The sequence below is a fragment of the Paroedura picta genome, chromosome 11, assembly GCF_049243985.1.
Source record: "Paroedura picta isolate Pp20150507F chromosome 11, Ppicta_v3.0, whole genome shotgun sequence".
Lineage (NCBI taxonomy): Eukaryota > Metazoa > Chordata > Lepidosauria > Squamata > Gekkonidae > Paroedura > Paroedura picta.
Window position 1 is genome coordinate 57562970 of NC_135379.1, and position 22098 is coordinate 57585067.

The 22098-nt window shown below is 45.8% G+C and overlaps 1 protein-coding gene across 3 annotated transcripts in view; it reads right to left on the reverse strand.

Annotated features, from left to right (window-relative positions):
- Positions 1 to 22098, reverse strand: part of TPK1 (thiamin pyrophosphokinase 1) — a 293388-nt gene that overhangs the window by 182747 nt on the left and 88543 nt on the right. For all 3 annotated transcript variants that reach the window (XM_077303441.1, XM_077303442.1, XM_077303440.1), the window contains one exon: positions 1026 to 1095. In XM_077303441.1, the coding sequence (XP_077159556.1) occupies positions 1026 to 1095 (70 nt within the window). The remainder of the gene's footprint in view (positions 1 to 1025; positions 1096 to 22098) is intronic.

A 22098-nucleotide genomic window follows, 5' to 3' on the forward strand; every position in this document is an offset into this window, starting at 1 on the left:
TGCAATGCCTCTTTGGTACAAATCACTCCCCTAATTGCTACAGAGAGAGCTATTATGCAAAACAGAGAGCGAGAAGAGTCATGATTTCTTACCTGTAATCCTGGATGAGGATTTAAATACCATTCTAAAAGGTTAGACTAGAATAACAAAAATCACTTCCAAGTGAGGGACCAGGCTCAGAAACGGCGGCTGGTGACTGTCCTTATCACCATCCCCCACGCTTGCTCTCCCTGCCTTCAGTTAATGTCTCGTTGTATGAAGACTGAAGGGAAAAGGGCAGGAACACAACGAGTGGGGGATGAGTTACAGGAAGAAGGCTGCCTCTCTGGAGAGAAGAGGACCTTGTTAACTTTAGAAGTAATCGTGGGAAAGAAAGTTACCTAGATCCTTCACTGGACTCTAGAAGACACCAATTCTTTGTAAATTATACGTTATCTACTTCTTCCTTTCATTCTTTTTCTCCTTTTTTCTTTTCACATTTGTACTAAACTGTAATTCTAATGTAACTCTGTTCTGAATAAATACAAGTATTTATTCCAAAAAAAGCGGCTGAACTGCACTGTGCCAACCCAACACAAGCAGGTTTGTATGAAAAGGGCAATAAATACCACCAGGAGCTGGTTACTAAAACGGGTCTTGTCTGAAATGAAAGCAAAAGGAGACAACTAGCTGTTGTGAGCCACACATGGCTGCTGCCAAAACTATCATTCTTCCCATGTTGTATTCCTCCTCCTTTCCCCCATCATATAGTAAAACTTTACAGCAACACACTGGACACTGATTGGCCTCCCCACTCCATACCATTGACAACGCCAGAAAGCAATAGTATGAGAGAAAGAGAAAAAAAACACCGACACAGAGATACCATTTTCAGTGGCATTCCTGTGTCACACGTAATTCTGCCACGTGGTGGGGGAGGGAGAAGTGCAAGTGGAGAACTTGGAAAGTGGAAAACAAAAGCTCATCAACACACACCATGAGGATAAAAGGGGAGAAATGATCAGAACACATCATTATGAATGTACCTTTCATGGCTTCCTTCTGTGATATGATACAGGCGATTAGCACCTCCGTCGGCACACGCTCGCAGAACAGCTGGAAGGAAAGGAAAAGGCTGTCAAGAAGAGGCCATTGGCAGCTAAAGAAGAAATCTTTTTATCCAGAGATTGCTCCTTGCGGCACAGCGCAACTTTGGGTCTGAACCTCAACATGACCACCATCACCACAATCAGGAGGTAGAAGTGGTATCATTAACAGTGTTACGAAGACATGAGAAGCTAGCAGCACAGATCAGAGGATCTTCCTACATTCTGCAAGAGTTCTGTGGGTATTTACTAGCACCCCAAACCTCCTGTTTGAAGTACCGTATATGCTCGCATATAAGCCTAGTTCTTCAGTACCTTTTTTCACACTGTAAAAGCCTTCCTCGGCTTATACGCAGGTATATGCAGTAATAGAAATAAAAGCCTGCTCCAGCCAACCAATCATTGCATTGCCTTTTGCAAATGTGTACTGCAAGCTGAGCTTGCTCTGACTTGCATTTTTTTTAAGTTGATTTTTACAGTTCTTTATTTCAGTGTTTTGTTCTAGGGGGGAGGCACTGCAGTTGTAGTTAGAGTTGTCCATTCTCCCAGTTTGGTAGCTGTTGTACTTGTTGTAGTAGGTTGCCAACTTCGGGAACTGTTGTTCTGCTCTGGATTGCTGGCCTGGGGAGCACTGTTTGGTTACACCAAAATAAAAGTGCAGTGGCCCCAGAAAGATGACCAGCAATTCTTTCAGTATGAGCTTTTGTATGAGGTCTATTTCAGGGATGCTTTTATGCTGTTTTTATGGCCCTGGTCTAGTTTTAGTGGCTTGTTTTTATACTGCCACTATGCAAAGTTACTGGACATATTTTCTTTAGCTGACCACTCTGTGTGGTACACTGCAATAAGGTCATTGCTCCCCTGCTGCTTTGGAGCATCAAAGGAAGGAAAAATCAAAATGCTCCCCTCAGGGGAAATCACTGAGGTCTCTAAGCAAGCAGCTAAATATTGTGCTGTAGCTTAGTGGTCGGCAACCTTCTGGCTGCTGCGGCCCGCTGCTGCGCAATAAGGGGAGAGGACGGCCCGGGGCCCTGTGCATGCGCGGCAGCCCCAGCGCAAACGCGCATGTGCAGACTTGCCGCGTGTGCGCGTTTGCGTCCGGCAGGGGCACAAATGTGAGCGCGCGGCAGCACTGCGCATGTGCAGAACTGCCGTGCGTGCGTTTGCGGTGCTGCCGGACGCAAACACGTATGTGCGGCAGTCCGCACGTGCGCATTTGTGCTGCCGGCTTGCTGCCGGCCGCAGCTCCCTCTCCCCACCCCTCCAGGCCGCCAGCAAATCAGCCGCCGAACTGGCAGATTAGCTTGCTGTCCGGCAAGCTTCTCTTCCCCCCCTCCCGAAGCAAGAAGCTTGCCGAGCTGCAAGCTAATCGGCTGCTTCGGCGGCCTATTTGCTCGCGGCCTGGCGAGCTTCTCGCTGCTGGGGGGGGGGGCGGGAAGAGGGCGCTCCGGCCCGGGGGTTGGGGACCAGTGCTGTAGCTTACAAGTTACGTCAAACACATCTTTGCTCTGGAAACTTGTTATGCATTTTGGAAATTTCATTTTTCTTTTAAACTATTTTAAATTTCCTATTTTGACGAGGCCTTACCGATTTACAGTATTTTGTGATAATGATAGTGTTGTCCTGGGTTTTTAAGTATTTCTGTACCTGGCTTGGAGCCGTGAATCAATAAACCTCAATCTGAATCTGGCTTGTTTTTATACTGACAAAGTATGATTCAAAAAGTGTGCTGTGCCAAGGAGAGCTTTGGAAAGGCAGCATAAATATTTCTTAAAGCAGACAAGCAATCAAAGATACATTTCCTTCGCCTGAGATTCTAGCCCCAGTTACTTCAGGGGTCCCCTATACCAGGGGTCGCCAACCCCCGGTCTGCGGCCCGGTATCGGGCCACGAAGGCCTCGGTGCCGGGCCACCAGCAACCGTACCTGCCTCTCCCCCCCCCCCCCGCTGCGAGAAGCTCGCCAGGCCGCGAGCGAAGCGGCCGCCAAAGCAGCCGCTTAACTCGTGCCACAGCTAGATTCTTGCTGTGCGAGTGGGGGAAGAGGCAGGCGCGGCGTCCGGCATGCCAGTGGACACTAACGTGCACACGTGGAGCTGCCGCGCATGCGCGTTAGCGCCCCCGCTGGCGAAAACGCACATGTGCGGCTATTCTGCTCATGCGCGTTAGCGCCACCTGCTGCCAAAAATGCATGTGCGCACAGCCAGGCCAGCAGCTTTCCCTCAACCCCGGAGGCGGTCCTCAACTGGAAAAAGGTTGGGGATCGCTACCATATACCATTGTGCCCTACAGCATTTTTCCTGGTGCCCACCAAGTGGGCAGACCATGTGGGGTTTTCACTCTATACATGGAGGTTTGATTGGCTGAGCAGATTCTTTAACAACATTCCTTTGGCAGCTGCTGCCACCACAGCACAATGATCTTCACTATGTGACTGACGGTAACCTGTGGTAGCCATTTTGTGCCCTATATTCGGGTGGCAGCCATTTTGTGGCTGTGCTCGGGATTCCAAAGGTGCCCACAGGGTTAAAAATGTTGAGGACCCCCTGAATTACTTGCTTTAGCATGCTAGTGATTAATCATCGTATTTTCTTGAGCCGGTTGACAGCCCTAATCAAAATCATGAATGAACCACTGCAGGCATTTATGCGAGAGTGAAAATTCAATTCTCAACCTTCCAGGGAAAAGAAACACAGCCGTTGAGTAGATGCCTTCCTGACACTTCCTTGCCCTCTTCACCTTGCCTAAGATATTGTCAATAAGATTTTCCTGAACTACTGAAGGCTTTCATTTCCACCTCCCCCGGAGAGTGGAAAGTAATATTCGTCTCTACTTCTAACTTGTTTCAAATAAGCATCGGACCTCAAGACATTTCATATTAAAACAGAAAAACACACCGGGAGAGCTTGGCACTTATGCCGCGCATCACGTTTTCTTAATATTTTCTGCGATCACTTGGAATAGTTCTTATTTCCGGAAAGTGCCAGGGAAAAACACCGCTGCTCATGTGAGCCACTCATCCAAGACGGCCTCCGTCTGGTACTTCACATTAAAATGGCTGCCGCTCAGTAACTGGATTTTCAAGGGCTCTCTGGGAATCCTTCAGCACTTCTGCACTTGAAAAGTTATTTAGAAAATTCATTCACAAGGTGTTGATCACACCTGTAGGAGCCCAAGGCACTCTAGTTCATTAAGTGCTGGATGAAAAAGGCCTATCAATTAGGCTGCTTTCACATTTCCTCCCCCATACAGATTTCCCACCACCACCACCACTGCACGCACACAAGCATTTCTGAGAGGTCCCCATGGCACCCAGTTCATTGGGAGCAAGAGCTATGGGCCTCCCAGGGCTTTCCTGTTTGAGCCAAGTCAAAGGAAACGTCTATCAAAATCTCTGATCTAGTCCTGGTACTTCTCTTATATGCATAAATGAAACTCACCCAAATAACAAGTCAAAAGCGGTCAATGGCACCTAGCTCAGTGGCTTGTGAGCCAGGTACCAATGAGAGCCGATGCATAATAAGGTTGCTTGATGTGGCTATTCATATCCTTAATGTTGTTTGTAATCTTCTAGTTAATATATCTATCTAGTTAATATCGCCTGGTCTATGTACACACAAACTGTTTCCCCCCCTCTTTTCTTTGTGTGCTCCTCTTGTTTCAGGTTATAATATTTCATAGCAATGAGCTCAAATCCCACTGTTCATTTTCAAAAATAGATACTATAAATATTCACATTATTTAGCGCTACTACTGGATTCTAAACTTCAGATGTGGGTGGACAAAGGAGATGCTGGAAGAGAAAATCGGAATACAGAAAATGACTATATTTAATGCTATTTCGGAACTAGAGAGATAAGGCTGCATTACGGTTAATCAGCTTATGCTAAAGCCTCCAATGTGTCTGCGACTTCAGCAATGATTCATGCATGCACATTTGGTGTCACGACTTCTGGCACTCTGGTGCTGTATAACATTTCTGGCCCAGGCAGATGTTTACATGAATACACACAGCTCAGGTGTATCTTGCTTGCAATTTTCTACAGGAATCAGAAAAAAGTTATGTAAATAAAGATGAATGAATGAATTAATGAATGAATGAATGAATGAAAGAGGACACCTGTTACTGCGAAACCATTTGGAGAGGGTCTGTAGTTCCATGATAGTACAGCTGCTTGGCATGTAGAAGGTCCCAGGTTCAATCCCTGGCATCTCCAGTTAAAAGGATAAGGTAAGAGGTGATGGGAAAGACCACAACCTAGACCCTGAACAGTCACTGGCAGTCTAAGTAGACAATACCAACTTTGATGGACCAAGGCAGCTTCATGCATTCATGTGATCATTTCACTCATTATATTTTTTAGGGGAAGACGAAAAGATATTGTAATAGTATACTTAAAAATGCCAATTGTGGGAATGACAGACAGATTGTACAAGAACGCTCCTCAGACAGCAGGGACTGTCTACACAGCAGCAATGGCAACCGTCTTTACTCCTTTACCTTGAACACCCCATGGATGGGGCTATCACAAGCTGGCTGCAACTGAACGGCACCTTTGAGTCTATTGACCCCAACCGGATTCAACTAGCATGATTGGGGTCCTGACCTACCATAGTATTCCCTCTGCATTACAATGTTCACTAGTGCACTGGCTCTGAATGTGGAAGATCCATGAGTGAATGCCATCCATAGACTGATGCACAATTCATTAATTTAAATATTTTGCAGGCTACCTTGAAGCCATTAGCACATCATGCAGCCAAGAATCCTCTGAGTCAACTACGCGGTGTTTAATCTGGAGAACCGGGTTTGATTCCCACACCTTTACATGAAGCCTGCTGGGTGACCTTGGGCTAGTCAGTTTTCTCAGAACACTCTCAGACCCGCCCACCTCACAAGCAATGCTCTAATTTTTCCCGTCTTACTGAGTGGAGCAGCTCATGTTCCAAGGTGGTGTGCCTTTGCCTGCTTCTAGGCAGTAGCGACCCTGGACTTTCTTGGTGGACCCTCATCCCAGTGCTGATCAGTGCTTAGCTACCTGAAGAAAACGACAACTTCTGAAGGTGACCTGGAGGGGATCATCTTCCTGCTGAGCTCCTTCACTTCCTCAGACTCCGCCCTTCCCAGGCTCCACCCCAGATCTCTGGTGTGGGGCGCTTCCTGCCCCCCCCCCCGCGGGGTTCACCCTTCTCAGCCATGGTGTCCCCTCTTCTTCCGACCAAGAACCACAAAGTATGATGGATTTTCCAAACACCGTCTTTTATTCTCTTCTCCCCGTACATTCGCAACGACCCCCCCAACCCGTGTGCACTCCCCACCTTATATTTCCCGCCTTGGACTCCGCCCCCCTACATAACCCCTCTTGCCGCCGCCGCCCTTCCGTCCTAGTCGCTCTTCGGCGTCCGGAAGTTCCCTTCTACTTTCAGGTAAGTGTTTCTTTCTAGGTTCCAGCGTCGGCGACTTCTCGGTCGGGCCCGTCCTCGGAGCGGGCGAGTGGGGAGGTACAGCTGACCACAACTCTCTTTCTCCCCGCCCCGTACTCGGGCTGACCGGGCACTCAACACGAGGACCGGTTCTATGTTGGCCGCTATTAGTCCCTTGCTTCTAGCGTCTTCAATCCGGGTTTGAAGTCCGGGCGTAACTCTACAGTCTCCCTCCCTGCATTCGTCTCCTTTGGTCCCTAACCCTCCAGCCTCGCCCGGACATCTGGGAATATCTTAACCCAGGGTTGGCAATCCTTCCCCAAAAGTCTCCATCTTTGGGAGAGTGGAAAAGCCTTCTCCTGCTTGTTCCTGGTGGTGGGATTTCCCATTCCTTGTCCCTCTGTGTCTCTCTCCCCACCCCCATCCCCATCTGTCTTTCTCCCCAATGAGGACCCAAAATGCTGTTTACAAAGAATGTATATATATTTTTTCCCAGATTAAAATATGGCTGCTGCACAACAACCAAAAAAGAAGAGTAGGCAACATAGTGTTTCGAATTTGGAGCAGACCTGACACTAGGAAACAGGGGAATGTTCATGTTTTTTGGGAGGAGGGAGGTGGCCTGGGAGCCAAGGGGGCGCCAGTCCAAAAAAGTCTGGGAATCACTAGTTTAGCGGAAACTCTGCTCACAAGGTGGCTCTTCTCGATAAAGGGAGGGAAAGTGGGACCACTTAAGAGGGAGAAAAGCGGGATACAAAAATCTATTCTTCTTCATAATATGTGAAGTTGTGCTTCCTTCTGTAGTCCCGAAAATCATGTCAAACAATTTCCAGAAGTAATCCCAAATTCAGATATTTTGAGTTAGGGGAAGGCAAGTTTCTCCCAGCCCCCTCTCTCCATGTAGTACACGATTTGATCATTTCCCCCATCCATCCCCTTAGATCCCCTTTATTTCTTTCTGGAATCAAATAGTAGTGCAGCCCTTCATCTCTCCAACGCATCTCGCCTAGCTATCAAAAAAGGGTTTAAGTTGCTTATTGTAAATGTAACAAAATCATAACAAGAAAACAGATAAATCAAACAATAATTTCTTTTTTTAAAAAGCCACTGCAGTGAATAGCAGATGTTTTCTTTGCAGCCAATTATTTGAATCTGACAGTGAGACGCAGATGCTTTAATGCTGCCAGGGTTTTTGAAGTTTCAAAATTAGGTTGTTTAACAATTCAACACATGCACGCACCAACTTCAAGTTCTGACTGTGACTTTTCTTTCTCTTGCCTCGTTGTCTGGATCTTTCTTTCTCCCCCAAAGCGGCAGTATTGATTCCTGACACCAGAAAGACGAGCAGCTAGGCGCTTAATGGAATGCCCCTTTGCTAAAAGCGATTTTCACTGTCATTCAGCGTTTCCATCAAATGGATCTTACATATGACAACCGAATTCACTCGGCATTGATGTCACTTGCTATAAAGCAGAGGAAGGAACCCGATCTCCAGCAGTTCGTTGTGGGTTTCAAAGTAAGGCCAGGAGCCAGCCTGTGGAGGCTGGTGATGAGGCAGAACAGTAGCCTGAGCCGAGCACCAGCCGAGAAGGTGGAAGCCATGGGGGAGTGGAGAGCAACAGTGGCAGAGGCAGAGACAAGACCTAAGTCTTTGATGAAGAAGTATGCAGCTGGCTGCTTGCTCACCTCAAGGCCTCAAGGACGCAACTGACTCTTTGCAGGATGAGGACTAAGGCCTAGACTCCCTGTGTGAGTCCTTGCCGGTGCTGCAATCATGCTCCGGCCATGCCCATTTGAGGTTGAGTGCTCAGTCTGGGTGCAATGAGTGAGTCTGCTGCCTAACCCACATCCGTGACCCTGGGCTTCTGCCCTGCTTGATCTCCTGCCTGACCCTGATTGGCGTGATTGCTGCCCACCTTGACTCTTGGACCACCTTCAATTTTGTTGCCTTGCCACCTTCCTCTTGACTTCAGACCATGTGCCGTCTTTGAGTTGCTGTGATTGGGAAAAGGCTGCCTTGCTTTGGTGTGGGCTCCACCTGCAAACTGAATCTGTGCAGCATTCCTTTGCAGTGCTGCTGGCTGCCAGCCAGGCTTGATAAGAGCACAGCTGGGAACTCAGCTGGATCCAAGGCCGGCACAGGGCCAAGCCCAGTCCGTGTTTCCAGGCCAATCCAGAAGACAGTCTGCATTTCAGTCCAGCCAGGGATGCACCATAGGAGTCATTCGTTTTCAGTCAATGTCTACTGAAACCCATGCAACACTGGATGCAAGACATTCAGCGTGGCCCCATGGAAAGAGGGGAGAACTTCGCCAATGGTACATGGGGCAGCTGCCTTTAGCCCCATATGAGGAGGGACTCCAATCTTAGAGCTCTGTCCCTCTAGAGGAAAGAGAAGAAGAGCAGGCTGTCATTGCCACTTGTGTTCACCCAATCTGGGACATGGGCAGTTGGCTTCTGATGCCTCCTGCTCACCGCAGGAGGCATCAGGATAGGGGCCCCCTCAGCTTGGTTCCCCAGTGTGAGGGGAGGTGGCGGTTGTTCTGGTCCCATCCTCAACAGGACGCCAGAATCACAAAGGCTGCCATTGCATGGAATGTGGTTCCATAGGGCCTTGAAACACCTGTTCTCTGCAAAAATCAGTTGGGGCCACATTATTCGGAAGGATCTTGCTTAGATGGGTCACAAGGTATGCAGCCCAAGACTATGGCGAATGTGCAAAACCAGGCTTTCTTTATATCTTTGGAACCCCAGCAAGGGCAATGGGATCACAACCTGATGTTAATAGCTGGCCTGCTTGCTGTTAATAGTTGTCCTATTATTTTTGTCTTCCATTCCATATGTCAGTTTTTTGGCTTAAAGGTGGGGTGGGTGGAGTTCCTATGAGAAGCTGGTGTAGTTTAATTGCACAGTACTGGACTAGGATTTGAAGACCCAGGTTCATGTCTTGAGATCCAGTTTGGTGTAGTGCTTAAGAGCAGTAGACTCTAATCTGGAGAACCATGTTTGATTCCCCACTCCTCCACATGCAGCCAGTTGGGTGACCTTGGGCCAGTCTCTCAGAGCTCTCTCTACCTTAAAGAGTGTTTGTTGTGGGGAGGAGAAGAGTAAGCAACTGTAAGCCGCTATGAGACTCCTTCAAGTAGTAAAAAGCAGGGTACAAAAAATCAGCTCTTCTCCTCTATGAAGCGCTCCCCCCCTTCTCTCTCTGGCCAGATCTTCTTCAATTAGCTGTTTGGGGGATAAAAGGAAGAAAGGCCACATATTCTGTCCTGAGGTTAATGGGGACGTGTTTAATAAATGGTAAAAATAGATAAAATACCACTTTGGGAGATGCGTCTACACTGCAGACCTCACTGGTGAAATGGAAGAAAGACTTACCTCTCCAAGAAAGATCTTGAATCTGAAAGATCTGAATGGGGCTAACATAATATACATAGATGTTTTTAATGATCAGAACTAGCTTTTAAGAAATTTGGAGTTCTGACGTGATACATTTGGAGTTCTGATGTGGTGCAGTGGACAAAATGGCTGCTGCAGGAAGGCAGAACCAGCCACAAAATGGCGGCCAAAGGTTATCATTAACACCATGAAGATCTTTGTGCTGTAAGGGCAACTGCCGCCAAAGCAACTTATTTAAAAATTTTCCCAGCCTACTAAACCTTCAATGGACAACCAGAAGACCTGCTAGGCCAAAGCTTTGTAAAAACACTTGGTGGGAAAGGTGACCTGTGGATTTTCCATGTTGGAAGCCCTGCTGTGGGAGGTACAGCTACACACCTCCCCCCTCTGGACCCAAGAGGAAGGTCCGTGCCTGAATAAGACCACTCAGCCCTCTCCTCTCTTGTCCAGCAATGGAGAAATCTGGATAACCACCGCAGAAGACACCTGATTTGCCCATCCCCTCTGGATGCCCATAATAATATAGGCATTTTGCTAGCCGATTAAGTACTGCGATTTAAAGGGAGGTTGGCAGCTTTTGTACTGAACAGTATTTAAGTAGTTCGGACAGGTTCCCGTGCTTTGATTCATTTCCCAAAATTGAACTGAGCACGGACTGCAAATTGGCAAAGCTGGCTTCTGCTGCTGCTTGTTTACCTGCTTCTTTATTTACTAATGGAGAGGCCATTAACTCAACTGGCACCGATTGAAAGGGACCGCTTCTTATCGCTGCCAAATACAATCGGCAACAAATCTCCCGCCCGGAGGACTCATCCCCATCTCTATTGTCAATGATGACTTTCTTTCCCCGAACCCTCAGAACTCATAACCAGAAAATTGTATTATGCCATTTTTCTTACAGGCAGATTGGAGTATTAGGATGCATGAATTGAACAAATCTCACCCAATTGATACTTGGCTGAAATATAATCCAAGACAGACTGCTTTTCATATAGATTTTTTTTTTCTTTTTTACTTGAAAAGCTACCTGGAGATTAAATTGGGTAAGGAGAAAGAGGCTCCCATACAAATTAGGGAGAGAAGAAATTTACTATAGCAAGGACAATCCTCTAGCTAGTTCGGAATTGTTTTCCAGATATATTTCCTAATTCTTTGACAGGGTAGGTTTGACTCTATTGTTCAGATACGCTTCTGTGAATGTCTGTATATAGCCCTTACTGAGCTGATATATGTTTTCCGCACACATTGGAGAAGGCAATTTCTCCTTCCGGATTACATTTGGTTCTCATATGCCTGCAGTTTGTTCCAATGCACGAGATTGCACCATGAACATATCATTAGTTTGTTAAGGCATATAAGAACTGAATAGGGAGAGTATGATAATGAGAGTAGGCAAATAATAAAAGGCAGGCAAATACCACAAGCCCACAGAGAAACAAAGGAAGAAGATGGAGCATTTAAAACTGCCCAGTTTATTTGCTTAGGATAAATAAGCCAAACTCCCTCACAAGGACAACTTGGCTGTAGCCATCGTGCATTCCTTTGTGTATGCACATGTAGCCTTCCAGAACCAAGGGGTATAGTATTTGCATAGCTGTGTCCTGGGTCCTGTCCGCTGGTGCCAGAATGCTGAGAATTCAGGATGGAATGTTGAGAACATAGGCTGGAATGTTGAGAATCTATTGTGCATAATTTTTCTACTATCACCACACCCCACACCTGCTTCACCTACACTACCCCTCCTCCTTCCATCGTCTAAGAGCTCACCCGATATCTTGCATCCATACAAGTAACCAATTTACTTTTTCAAGCATCAAAAGTACCCACCAGTATGCCCCTGGGCTTGTGTTGAACTACAAAAGACACACTGCCCCACCCATTGAGAAAACTGTGTGAACCCAAGGCCTTCTTTAGTCATGCACTGCTTGCATTACCAATATAATGGAATGGTGCTTTTAAGGAGAATTCAGACTCAACTTTTCTATTGTTAGGAAGGTCACTGTGACAGTCAGGCATCAGTGCTGGGCAATTATCTCTTTGCCTATCAAGAACATCCTTTGACTGCCGTCCCTGGGAATTGCTGTGTTTTTCAATATGATGAAAAGATACATTACGTGATGATGTGGCTGGCTATTCCTCCCTCCCAGGCATTTTTGATGTTGTCAGATTGCCTCTGCGCATTTCGCCATGCCAGAATGAGATTCGTGCAAGAGAATATTCCAGCGAAAGCGTCGGTGCTCTTTATGGGTTGGATACTATGGACCTGTCCTGCTAGCAGTGGTATTTCCTCCAGTGTAAGTTCCTTCCATCAGGTGAAAGCTTTTTATGCCACAGTGTCCCACTGTTAGCAAACAGATGCCATGGTTTGGATTCAGTTTGCTTTGTTCACTGCATTTCTCATTTCTTCCCATACTACAGCTACCGTCCCACATGGCTTTTATATCTACAAGCCCAATATTTCTCAGCATAGCCTTTTTGAACCGTCACAGAGGATCCTCCTTCCTTTTTCACAAACAGAAAAGCTGGTTGGAAGCAACCCTATACCTGCATTACACTGCCTGGTCACTCCCATCAGCTGCTATTTCACCTTCAAAGTATGCAGATCTGCCCTGGCGTCCCTCCATCACAGGTCTTCGCATTTTGGATTCCGTGGAATTTGTTTAATCCTCATCCCCAAATCAATGTCCCAACTATCCAGGTCCTCTGGGTTTTTTTTTTCTCTCTCTCTTTAAATTTGAACAGCACTATTATGTGTTTACATTTTTACACGTATCATTCCAATAAAAATAATTGCCATACAGTGCGGTGAATAGAATCTTTCTTCCCCCCTCCCCGCTGTTGAAAAGAGGGGTCCCCCTCTGGCCACAAAAAAAGGTTTGTGTGAATTACATGGACAAAAGGTATTAGGCTGTTGCAGGAATAGGAGATTGAAAGGGGGTGGTGGGGGTTGTTGGATCTGCATGAATAGAACTTTTAAACCAGAATTTATCTTCCTCTCCCCACAAAAATCAGATCTAGTGGGACATAAATTTAACTAGTACCTTGTTAGATTTTGTTTACTAAATATGTCAAAATATTGTATTTACTAGAAAGGGAGAGGTCTGCAAAGGTAAGATTATTCCCCTAAAAATGTTATACAAATACACATACAATTACTAGACATAACTGCAACTTGAATGTGAAGAGAGCAAAGGTGAAGTCCAGAAGTGCTTTTAAGAAAGCTAAACTTTGAATGAAACTTTTTTAGTCTGAAAGATGTCACTTTGTTCTGTTGCTTCAGACCAGCACATCTACGCACCTAAATTTACTTGTATGTGAATGGCCAGAGGAAAGCTATGTGAGACTGCGGGAGTAGCCCAGCAGCAGCTAAAATATCCATTCAAGTTGGGGGAGTCCCAGTTCGAGAGTCCCAGTTCGATCTGTCTACTAGGAGCTTGGTGTAGTGGTTAGGAGTGGTGGCTTCTAATCTGGTGAACAGGGTTTGATTTTCTGCTCCCCCATAGGCAGCCAGCTGGCTGACCTTGGGCTCATCACAGCTCTGATAGAGGTGTTCTGAAGATGAGTAATATCAGGGCTCTCTCAACCTTGCCGACCTTACACGGTTTCTGCTGTGGGGAGAGGAAAGAGAAGGCGAATGTAAGTCGCTTTGAGACTCCTGGTAGAGAAAAGCGATATATAAATATCAATTCTTCTAGTACTGCAGAATTTCTCAGCCTAGTTTTCATGAAACCCTGAGTTTTTTGATGGCCCTTGAAAGGTTTCCCAAATGAGTGGGAGTTAATTATTTATTTATTTATTTATTTTTTTAAAAAAAATTGTTACACTATCAGGTGATATGACCATACACGGTTATGTTAACCCCCCTCCCAAAATGGCCAACGATGGGCAGGGAGGGAGTGGGAAGGGGAGGGGCTCCAGGTGGGCGTGTCCACAGCTCTGCTTCCCAACCCTATTCTGAACGATCCTGCCTCTTCTGGGCTTTCTCGAAGCCTGAAGAATGATGAACTTGTAAAAAAAGGCCTGGTCTATTGTACCACATGTCCCTGGACTCACACAGTTGTATTTGAATATAAGATGACCACTTATTTTTCTTTATTTTCTTTTCTTTTCAAAAGCATCACTGGGAAGAAATCTCATATTGCATACAAGTAAACACCATAAATATGTTAAACCATGCTCTGCTTAGTGCCCCAGAGAACTTTCTCAAACCGTTCTGACCCTGTTTTCTCCTAAAACATTAAGACTAGCCCTCATGCTGACGCGCTCGTTCACCATACGGAGGGAGTGCTTTGTACCGAGAAACGTTCCGAATTACCACCCCTCAAAGCGGCACAAGCCCAGCCCCTCAGGCTGTTTAATGCATGGCTGGACTGCTAATGGTGATAACGTACTTGCAGGCTCAACATCTCGTCTTAGTAAGGCTTTCTTTCTTTTCTTTAAAGTAAAGCTTTGTAAAGTCAAACACAGGCTCTGCCAATCCTCTTACAGTCCTGCCTGCGGGGAGGGGGGGAACCTGCTGACTTCAATTACTCTATAGATTGGTTCCATTTATAAATGGTAAATTTAAAGATTCCTCATGGACAGCTGCTTGCGTGCGACTGCCTAACATATAGCTGTGAGATTTTTTTTGCCTTCCAGGCATATTCAACTTTGAAATGTTCTCACTCCTCCGGATCCACAAATCCAACTGTGTTAAATGCGGAGCTGAGCTTGGCTTCCTCTTCAGGGGCCTTCAAATCGGACCACAATCATCCATTAAGGAAAACATTGTATTTAGAATACCACTGGCTGTTCTGCGATGCTGCTGCGAGGAACTCACGCCAGGAGCAGCGATAGAAAAGGCATCGACATCTCCCGGAGCATCCCGTGGTGAGCACCATAAATAAATATACATAAGCTTGTATTAAAATTTCCCACTGAAAATGCTTCAAGGCATAAAGTTTCACCAACTCTCACCTACGCCACAAACTGTTTGCCATCTCTTTTTCTAGCTCAACGCCAATTATTAAAATATGGGTTTCTTTCTGAGCCAGTGCTAGAGGAAAAGAGCTAAAATGGACGATACCACATCCCCTAATCCGGGGGTCACCAACCGGGCTGCAAAGGCCACGGTACCGGGCCGCCGGCAGCCGCACCTGCCTCCCCCCGCTCACAGCGAGAAGGGAAGAGGCTAGCGCAGCTGCGGGCACGCAAACGCGCATGCGCACAGTTGCCACGCATGCGCATTAGCGCCCCTGGTGGTGAAAACGTGCATGTGCAGCAATTGCGCATGCACGTTTGCGCAGCACCCAGGCCATCGGCTCTTCCCTCACCTCGGAGGCGGTCCCTGACCTGAGAAAGGTTGGGGACCGCTACGAATGTGCATTATTTTGGAGCCTCTTGTTTTGTAACTTTTATAATCCACATGGGGCCCAAACCTGCTGGGGACTACAATAGCAGGAGAAGGGGATAAGGGCTGTTCCCCCATGTTATTTTCACAAGTCAAAATGGGTCAACAACTCTGAGTCCTGCAAACGGAACGGGGGGAACAGCTCTTCTTCCCCCTCCCCCCTCCATGCTGAAATCCCCAGCAGGATCGGCCTCTGCAATGTTTTTAAACACTAAAATGTTGTCACATTAAAAAAAAGACACTAAAATGTTGTCACGTTCCCATGGCGGATGTGTGGATGTCTTCTTGTTTGGGCCAAAGTAAGCATTAAAGCAACATGATCGTGAAGCAACATGATAACGTCACCGACTTCTGGTCTAAATGACGGTGGATAGGCTATGACATCATGCGGACAATACAGAGCAAGAGCAGAGGGATGCCCACAGCTGGCTTTCTGAAGACACTGAGTGGCACTTCATATTTCACTCCTGACCACATTTCATAGTCAAATCAGAGTAAGGGCAATTCCCCTTCCCCCATCCTCACTCTAAGCATTGTTATCCTGTCTTACAGCACACCTCCTCTACAGACTGACAGTGGCCCTCTGTGTTCTCCATCAGAGCTCTTTCACGCTACCTACTGCCAGATCTTTTAACTGGAGATGTGAGGGATTGAACCCAAGACCTTCTGCATGTCAAGCAGGTCCTCTATCAGCCACAGGCCCTGCCTTATGAAGTTACTTTGAACAACCACTGCTCCACTAGATTTCACTTAACCTTAAACATGCAGTTTAATGATTGCCTCAATTCTGTATATACAAAATATAGATTTGTGAGAGGCAGAAATCTGGTTACGGCGAAACCTTTTCGATTCAAACAAAGGTTGCCATCCTTAATGCTTCTACACAGTCCAGTCAAGGAACGAGAGGTCGTGCAGAATATGGTTGGGAAGCATAGATGTATACATGCCTACCTGGGGCCCCTCCCCTTCCCACCCCCTCCAGGCCCATCACTTAACCATATGTAGGCATATCACTCAAATGTTTAACAAATTTTAAAATATATAAAATGTAATTATTTCCCACCCAGCTGGGAAACGTTTCCAGGGCCATCAAGAAATCCCAGGAGTTTACGAAACTCTGGTTGAGAAAGTCCTTTAAGTCCTTGCATGGTTTGGGCCCTGTCTATCTAAGGCAGGGGTAGTCAACCTGTGGTCCTCCAGATGTCCGTGGACTACAATTCCCATGCCAGGATGGAAGGCTGAGTCAACCTTGAGCCAGCTGCTGGGATTGAACTCCCAGCCTCATGGGCAAAGCTTTCAGACGGCTGCCTTACCACTCTGCGCCACAAGAGGTTCTTATAGTTATTTTACTTATTACTTATTAGGATAGTTTTATTTTTATATTCCGATGTTAATGCTATTGTAGAAATATAAGTTGTACGCCACCCCAAGCCTGGATTCAGAGACGGGTGGTTAATAAATCGAATCATAATCGTCTTTCTCGGTCATCTTATGTGAAGTCAAGTATTTTATTATACGGTCCATGGCCATCAGTGATAACATCTGAACAAATGTAAAATATAATACATTACGTCAGATAAAAAGCACATGCATAAAATTTAAAAACCATCATCCATACTTGCAGATATTCGTAGCTATCTAGAAGTTATGCATCTAAATTTTAAACATTCCTTCTGATGTTTTATTATCAAACTACCATACTTAGCCACTTTGAATGTAATCTCTTTGTTCTTATCTTCTAAAAATCTGCAGCGATAAAAATCTTCTATCTTTCCTGGGGGTTACTGAGCACAAGGGATAGATGAGTGTTTCTTGGATGTGCTTATACAATTTACACTCAAATATAACATGCTCCATGGACTCCGATCCCTGCACTCACATCAGCAGTCTTGTGTAGAATCCTACTAAATTTGCTCTCCAATACAATGTCAGGTAAAGCATCATGTCTCAAGATAATAATAGCTCACCTAAGGTCAGGACTGCTTAAGTCTTTTAGATAAAGCATTTCAGTAATTCTATTAAGATTATACTGGCCAAATATCTGCTCCTTAACCCCATTTAGATCATGCTGCCTTTCAATATCTAAGATTCTTTGTTTAGCAAAGATCTTGCCTTGGCTATGTTCCAGTTATTGATGATACAAACCACAGTGACCCAATTTATACTTTCCAAATCTCACCCACGGGAGAGGATGGGACATAGATATCCTTAGGCTGACCCTTGAGACAGATATTCAGTTTCAGACAATTCTTATCCATGGTTCCTCTATATATTTGTGAAACAGCTTGGAGGTGGAACATGTCTGGTTGTCCAAGTTGGAATAGGGCCAATCAGGGTGCAGCCAGCATACATGCATTTGTTGTCACAGAGCTGTAGGATCTAGATGAGTATTTTATAATGTAGGTGTGCGAACTGCACAAAGAACAGGGAAAATTGGATAATGTGGCCTTCCTAACTTGTAAATAAGCAAAGAAAAGGGAGTTATGGTCTCCCAGGAGCCTGAGATGGAAACCTCTTCACTTTTTCTCATCTGGTGATGTTGGGGATTCAGTTCCTTCCTGTCTCACAGAGGGAGATTGTGGTTAAAATTTAACTCCAGTCACCCACAATCTATGAGTGTGGCGATCAAACAGCCTGGTCATTCCCCGTCTTTCAGGCACCCAAAGAACTTGTACCTAGAAATCCCCTGATGTGGTTCCTGAAAGGCGGTTCAGCTCAGCTCTCCCCTGTGTTTAAGGAAGGGACTCATCCTGCTGGATGTATTTGAAAGTTTGTTTTTTAAAAAAAAACATTCTGCAGTGGCTATGATTTAATGTAAGTCACTTTGATCCTGCTATACTTAGAAGTATAGTTTTATTTAATTATTATTAATTTTTCACATTTTTTTCATACTGTGTTTTACCATAGAATCTCCAGCAATGCCTAGAGGAATGTGACATCACTTCTGCTTTTCTCCAGAAATGATGTCATAGCATCTGCAACTCTGGCGCCCCCTATGTCCGTGCTCCCGAAACTCTCTCCAGTTCCCCAGTGAGCAACTCTAGTTTTTAACCACGATTCTTCTTGCAAGGAGGGGGAAAATGAGAGCAGACCATGATGTGCCACCCTATCGCCAAGCTGTGTTCAGGCACAGTTTCCCTTCACTGCAGGTAAATGTGATGCCTGTAAATGTAATGCTATCTGCAGCCTCTTTCTCCACCTCCTATCTCGCAGGGAAGATAAAAAGGCATATTCCGCTGAAGTTCATGAAGTAAGTGCCGGATACAAATACAAGGAAAGAGGAGGAGAAAAGATGAATAACTGCTCTATTTAAAAAGTTTGCCATTCTTCTCGACCAAAAGTGCAACAAACTCTTTAGTGATTTACAGAACAGAGCATAAAGGTCCATATAGCTTGTCACTTATTAAACTTAAAACTGTAAAAGGAAAAAGGGAGTGTGCCACTGTTCTTCCTGGCTGCAATAATTTCAGTCCTACAGGAAGCTACAATGAAGGATTAAAGAAAGGTGCTTAACCTCTGTCTTTTTCCCACCGTTATTGATTTCGATTTGCTAAAAGAGCACCAAGAAACAGGAATCTTTAGGCAAAATGGCTAGCTGTTAAACCAGATTTTAAAAACACTTACTCTCTGCCCAGGGAGTATTGATAGATTGCCCTGCATGTAGTGTGAGTATACTATGGATTTTTTTTTTACAAGAAAACATTATAAGGTGTGTTTTTTATTATTATATCAGAAATATCAATTCTTTATTAACAAACCCAGGGTGTGGATTTTTTCTTCTTCTGAAGCCATCTTTTTGAGCAAATTCTACCCTTCTGGGGGAGGTTGATATGTTGCAGTGTTGATTTTGAAGAACTATTCTGCTACTGAATGCCCATTTATTTACGTCAGGGGTAGTCAAACTGCGGCCCTCCAGATGTCCATGGACTACAATTCCCAGAAGCCCCTGCCAGCATTCGCTGGCAGGGGCTTCTGGGAATTGTGGTCCATGGACATCTGGAGGGCCGCAGTTTGACTACCCCTGATTTACGTTAAATAGCCCATCTTTCCCCATGACGTAGGCCCAAGGCTCTTTCCATAGCAGGCATAAAACAGGGCTGCTATGCCTGTAGTGGCTGTACTGGTGTTCCCCACAATAAACACAAGAAGTGTGATGCATGGGGCATCTCGCAGATTTACAAGCATACTCTTCAATCTCCAAGGCATGTACAGTGCAACCCTATGCAGAGATAGGTGCAGTGTGGTGCTGTGGGCCCCATCGTACCTGTCCACACTTTTCCTGGCACCTCCAGGTGTTTTTAGAAAGTGGATGGTCGAGAGAGCTTTACCCAGCAAGGGTTCTAACTGACAACTGGAGATCTGCCTGCTGCACAGATTTGAAAACAAATATTGCTTTGGAAGCAGCAGCCATCACAGCACAAGGCTCCTCATGGTGTGATTGAAAGTAATGGGCAGCAGCCATTTTGTGGGTAGCTCCACCTCCTGCAGGTGCCATTTTGTATCTATGTCTACCAAAGGTGCCTACGGGCTCAAAAAGAGGGACCCCTCTGGAGCACGTAACCTTTAAGGCCATACGTGGTCTGGGACTTGCATATCTAAGGGACTGCCTCTTTGAGTATGTCCCCCAGAGGATGCCACTACAGTCAGCTACAACTAACCGACTGGTCCCCAGCCCCGAAGAAGTGTGGCTGGTCTGGGCCAGGGCTTTTTCAGCTCTGGCCCTCGCCTGGTGGAATGAGCTCCCAGAAAACATCAGGGCCCTAACGAAGCTGGCACAGGTTCTGCAGGGCCTGTAAGATGGAACCAGGCATATGGTTGAGTCCAGTGCACAGGGAAAAACTAAAACAGCACGTGGGCCTCCCCTACCGACTAACACCCTCGGGCTCTTCACCTATATTTCCTCCTTATGGAGGGACTGGATAATGACTCTCCCCATAACAGGCACCCTGTAAGGTGGGGGAAGCTGAGAGAGCTCCGAGAGAAGTATGACTGGTCCAAGGTCACCCAGCTGGCTGCATGTGGAGAGATTAGAGGCCATTGCACCAAACGGGCACCAAACCAGTGTTGATAAACTCCAGCCTATATGAGGCAACTTAGGGCACACTATCAGATGATATTGCAGCTGGATCCTTTTTTTTGGGGGGGGGGGGGAGGGAGAGAAAAAACATATGAGGTTAAAAACAACTCCTGGCAGTGATCTACAAGAGCTGCCAGAAATATTATCCTGTTCCTGCGCAGAAGAACAGGTGTGAGTTAGTGAAGTCTGACAGGGTTTGCGGGGCATCCATCCATCAGCCTTTGCTGCAGCTGGTCCAGGAGATGAGAGGTAGCGAGATGTAGCAGAAACCTGACAGAGTATGGAGGAAGTGTGTCAGAATTTGCTCCCGCTGCTCCGGGCCTGCCTGTATCATTAGTTGACTCGAGACAGTTGTTTAGAGCAGTGCTTTTGAGGGGACAGAGATTTCATTTGTTAATTTTATCTTTTTTAAAAAACACTAGGCCGGTGGTCCCAAACCTTTTTATCACCGGGGACCGGTCAACACTTGACAATTTTACTGAGGCCTGGGGGGAGGCTACCCTTTTGCCGAGGGACATCGCTGCCACCGCCGCCTGAGCCCCTGCTCCACTTGCTTTTCCGCCTGCACCCCAACTTCCTGCCGCCCGCTGGGGGGCGCTGCTAGAAGCAGCTGCGCAGTACCACGCCGAGGGGGAGCCCCAGCCATGGCGGCCGCTGGAGAGCACCAAAGGTGAGCCGGTGGCAGAGTGGCAGGGCAGATCCCGAGGCAGCAGCCGGGGAGGAGGACAAGGAGGATCCACGGCCCGGTACCGACTGATCCACGGACCAGTCCCGGTCTCCGGACCAGGGGTTGGGGACCACCGCACTAGCCCATATTTTCACTTAAACAAAGGACTACAATAATTCAATATGATCATGTCTAAAGCAGGGGCTCATGGGAATTGTAGTCCATGGACATCTGGAGGGCCGCAGTTTGACTACCCGTGCAAGAATCCAGAGATGGTTGTTTGTTCGCTCTCTTAACACTACCAAAAGTCAGAAATTTTGTTTGGTGGATGGACAAGGATCACTTGCTTTCTGAAAAAAAGTTATTTATTGGTGGGTATTTGCTAAACTATGGGAACAGGAAAGGATACCAACCCGGAAAGCTTGTTTGGATAAAACAAAAGAATTTCATTTACATGTAAAGTTATTGGCAGTCCAAAAAAATGAAGATTTTATAAATATTGAATTTATCTGTGTGGTTATCTGAACAGACGATGTGATTGTTATTTATTCACCTGGCCTTTATCGAAGATAATTATATCCATATTTTGCTTTAGAGTTTTATTTAGTATTCAAGTTGTCCGGATTTATATTATCTTTATTTTTATCTTCTAAAAAGTGTTGGGCCTTTTGCAGTAAAAAACAGAAAGAGTCCAAAATTCATGGAAGGGCCTTATGTATAATATAATATAGCTATGTATAATACTTCTATCATACTTTTATTATCTCAGACTTATGGCAGCTAACAATGCAACACTAAATCACAAGGACACAAAATACTACTGTCTAAGTACCAAGATTTCAAAAATTCCCTGATTAAAACATGCATAATTAAAAATACACAGATTACAGCTTTTAAAAACCTACAGAATTCAAAGACAGAAATAAGTCAAATCACACTACTAAAACAGAGTTTTAAAAAACACTAAAAATTAAAAGCAATGCGAAATGTAAAAGAACACAGCCAAATCTGCAAAAAAAAAATTACTCTAGAGCAGTGGTCCCCAACCTTTTTATC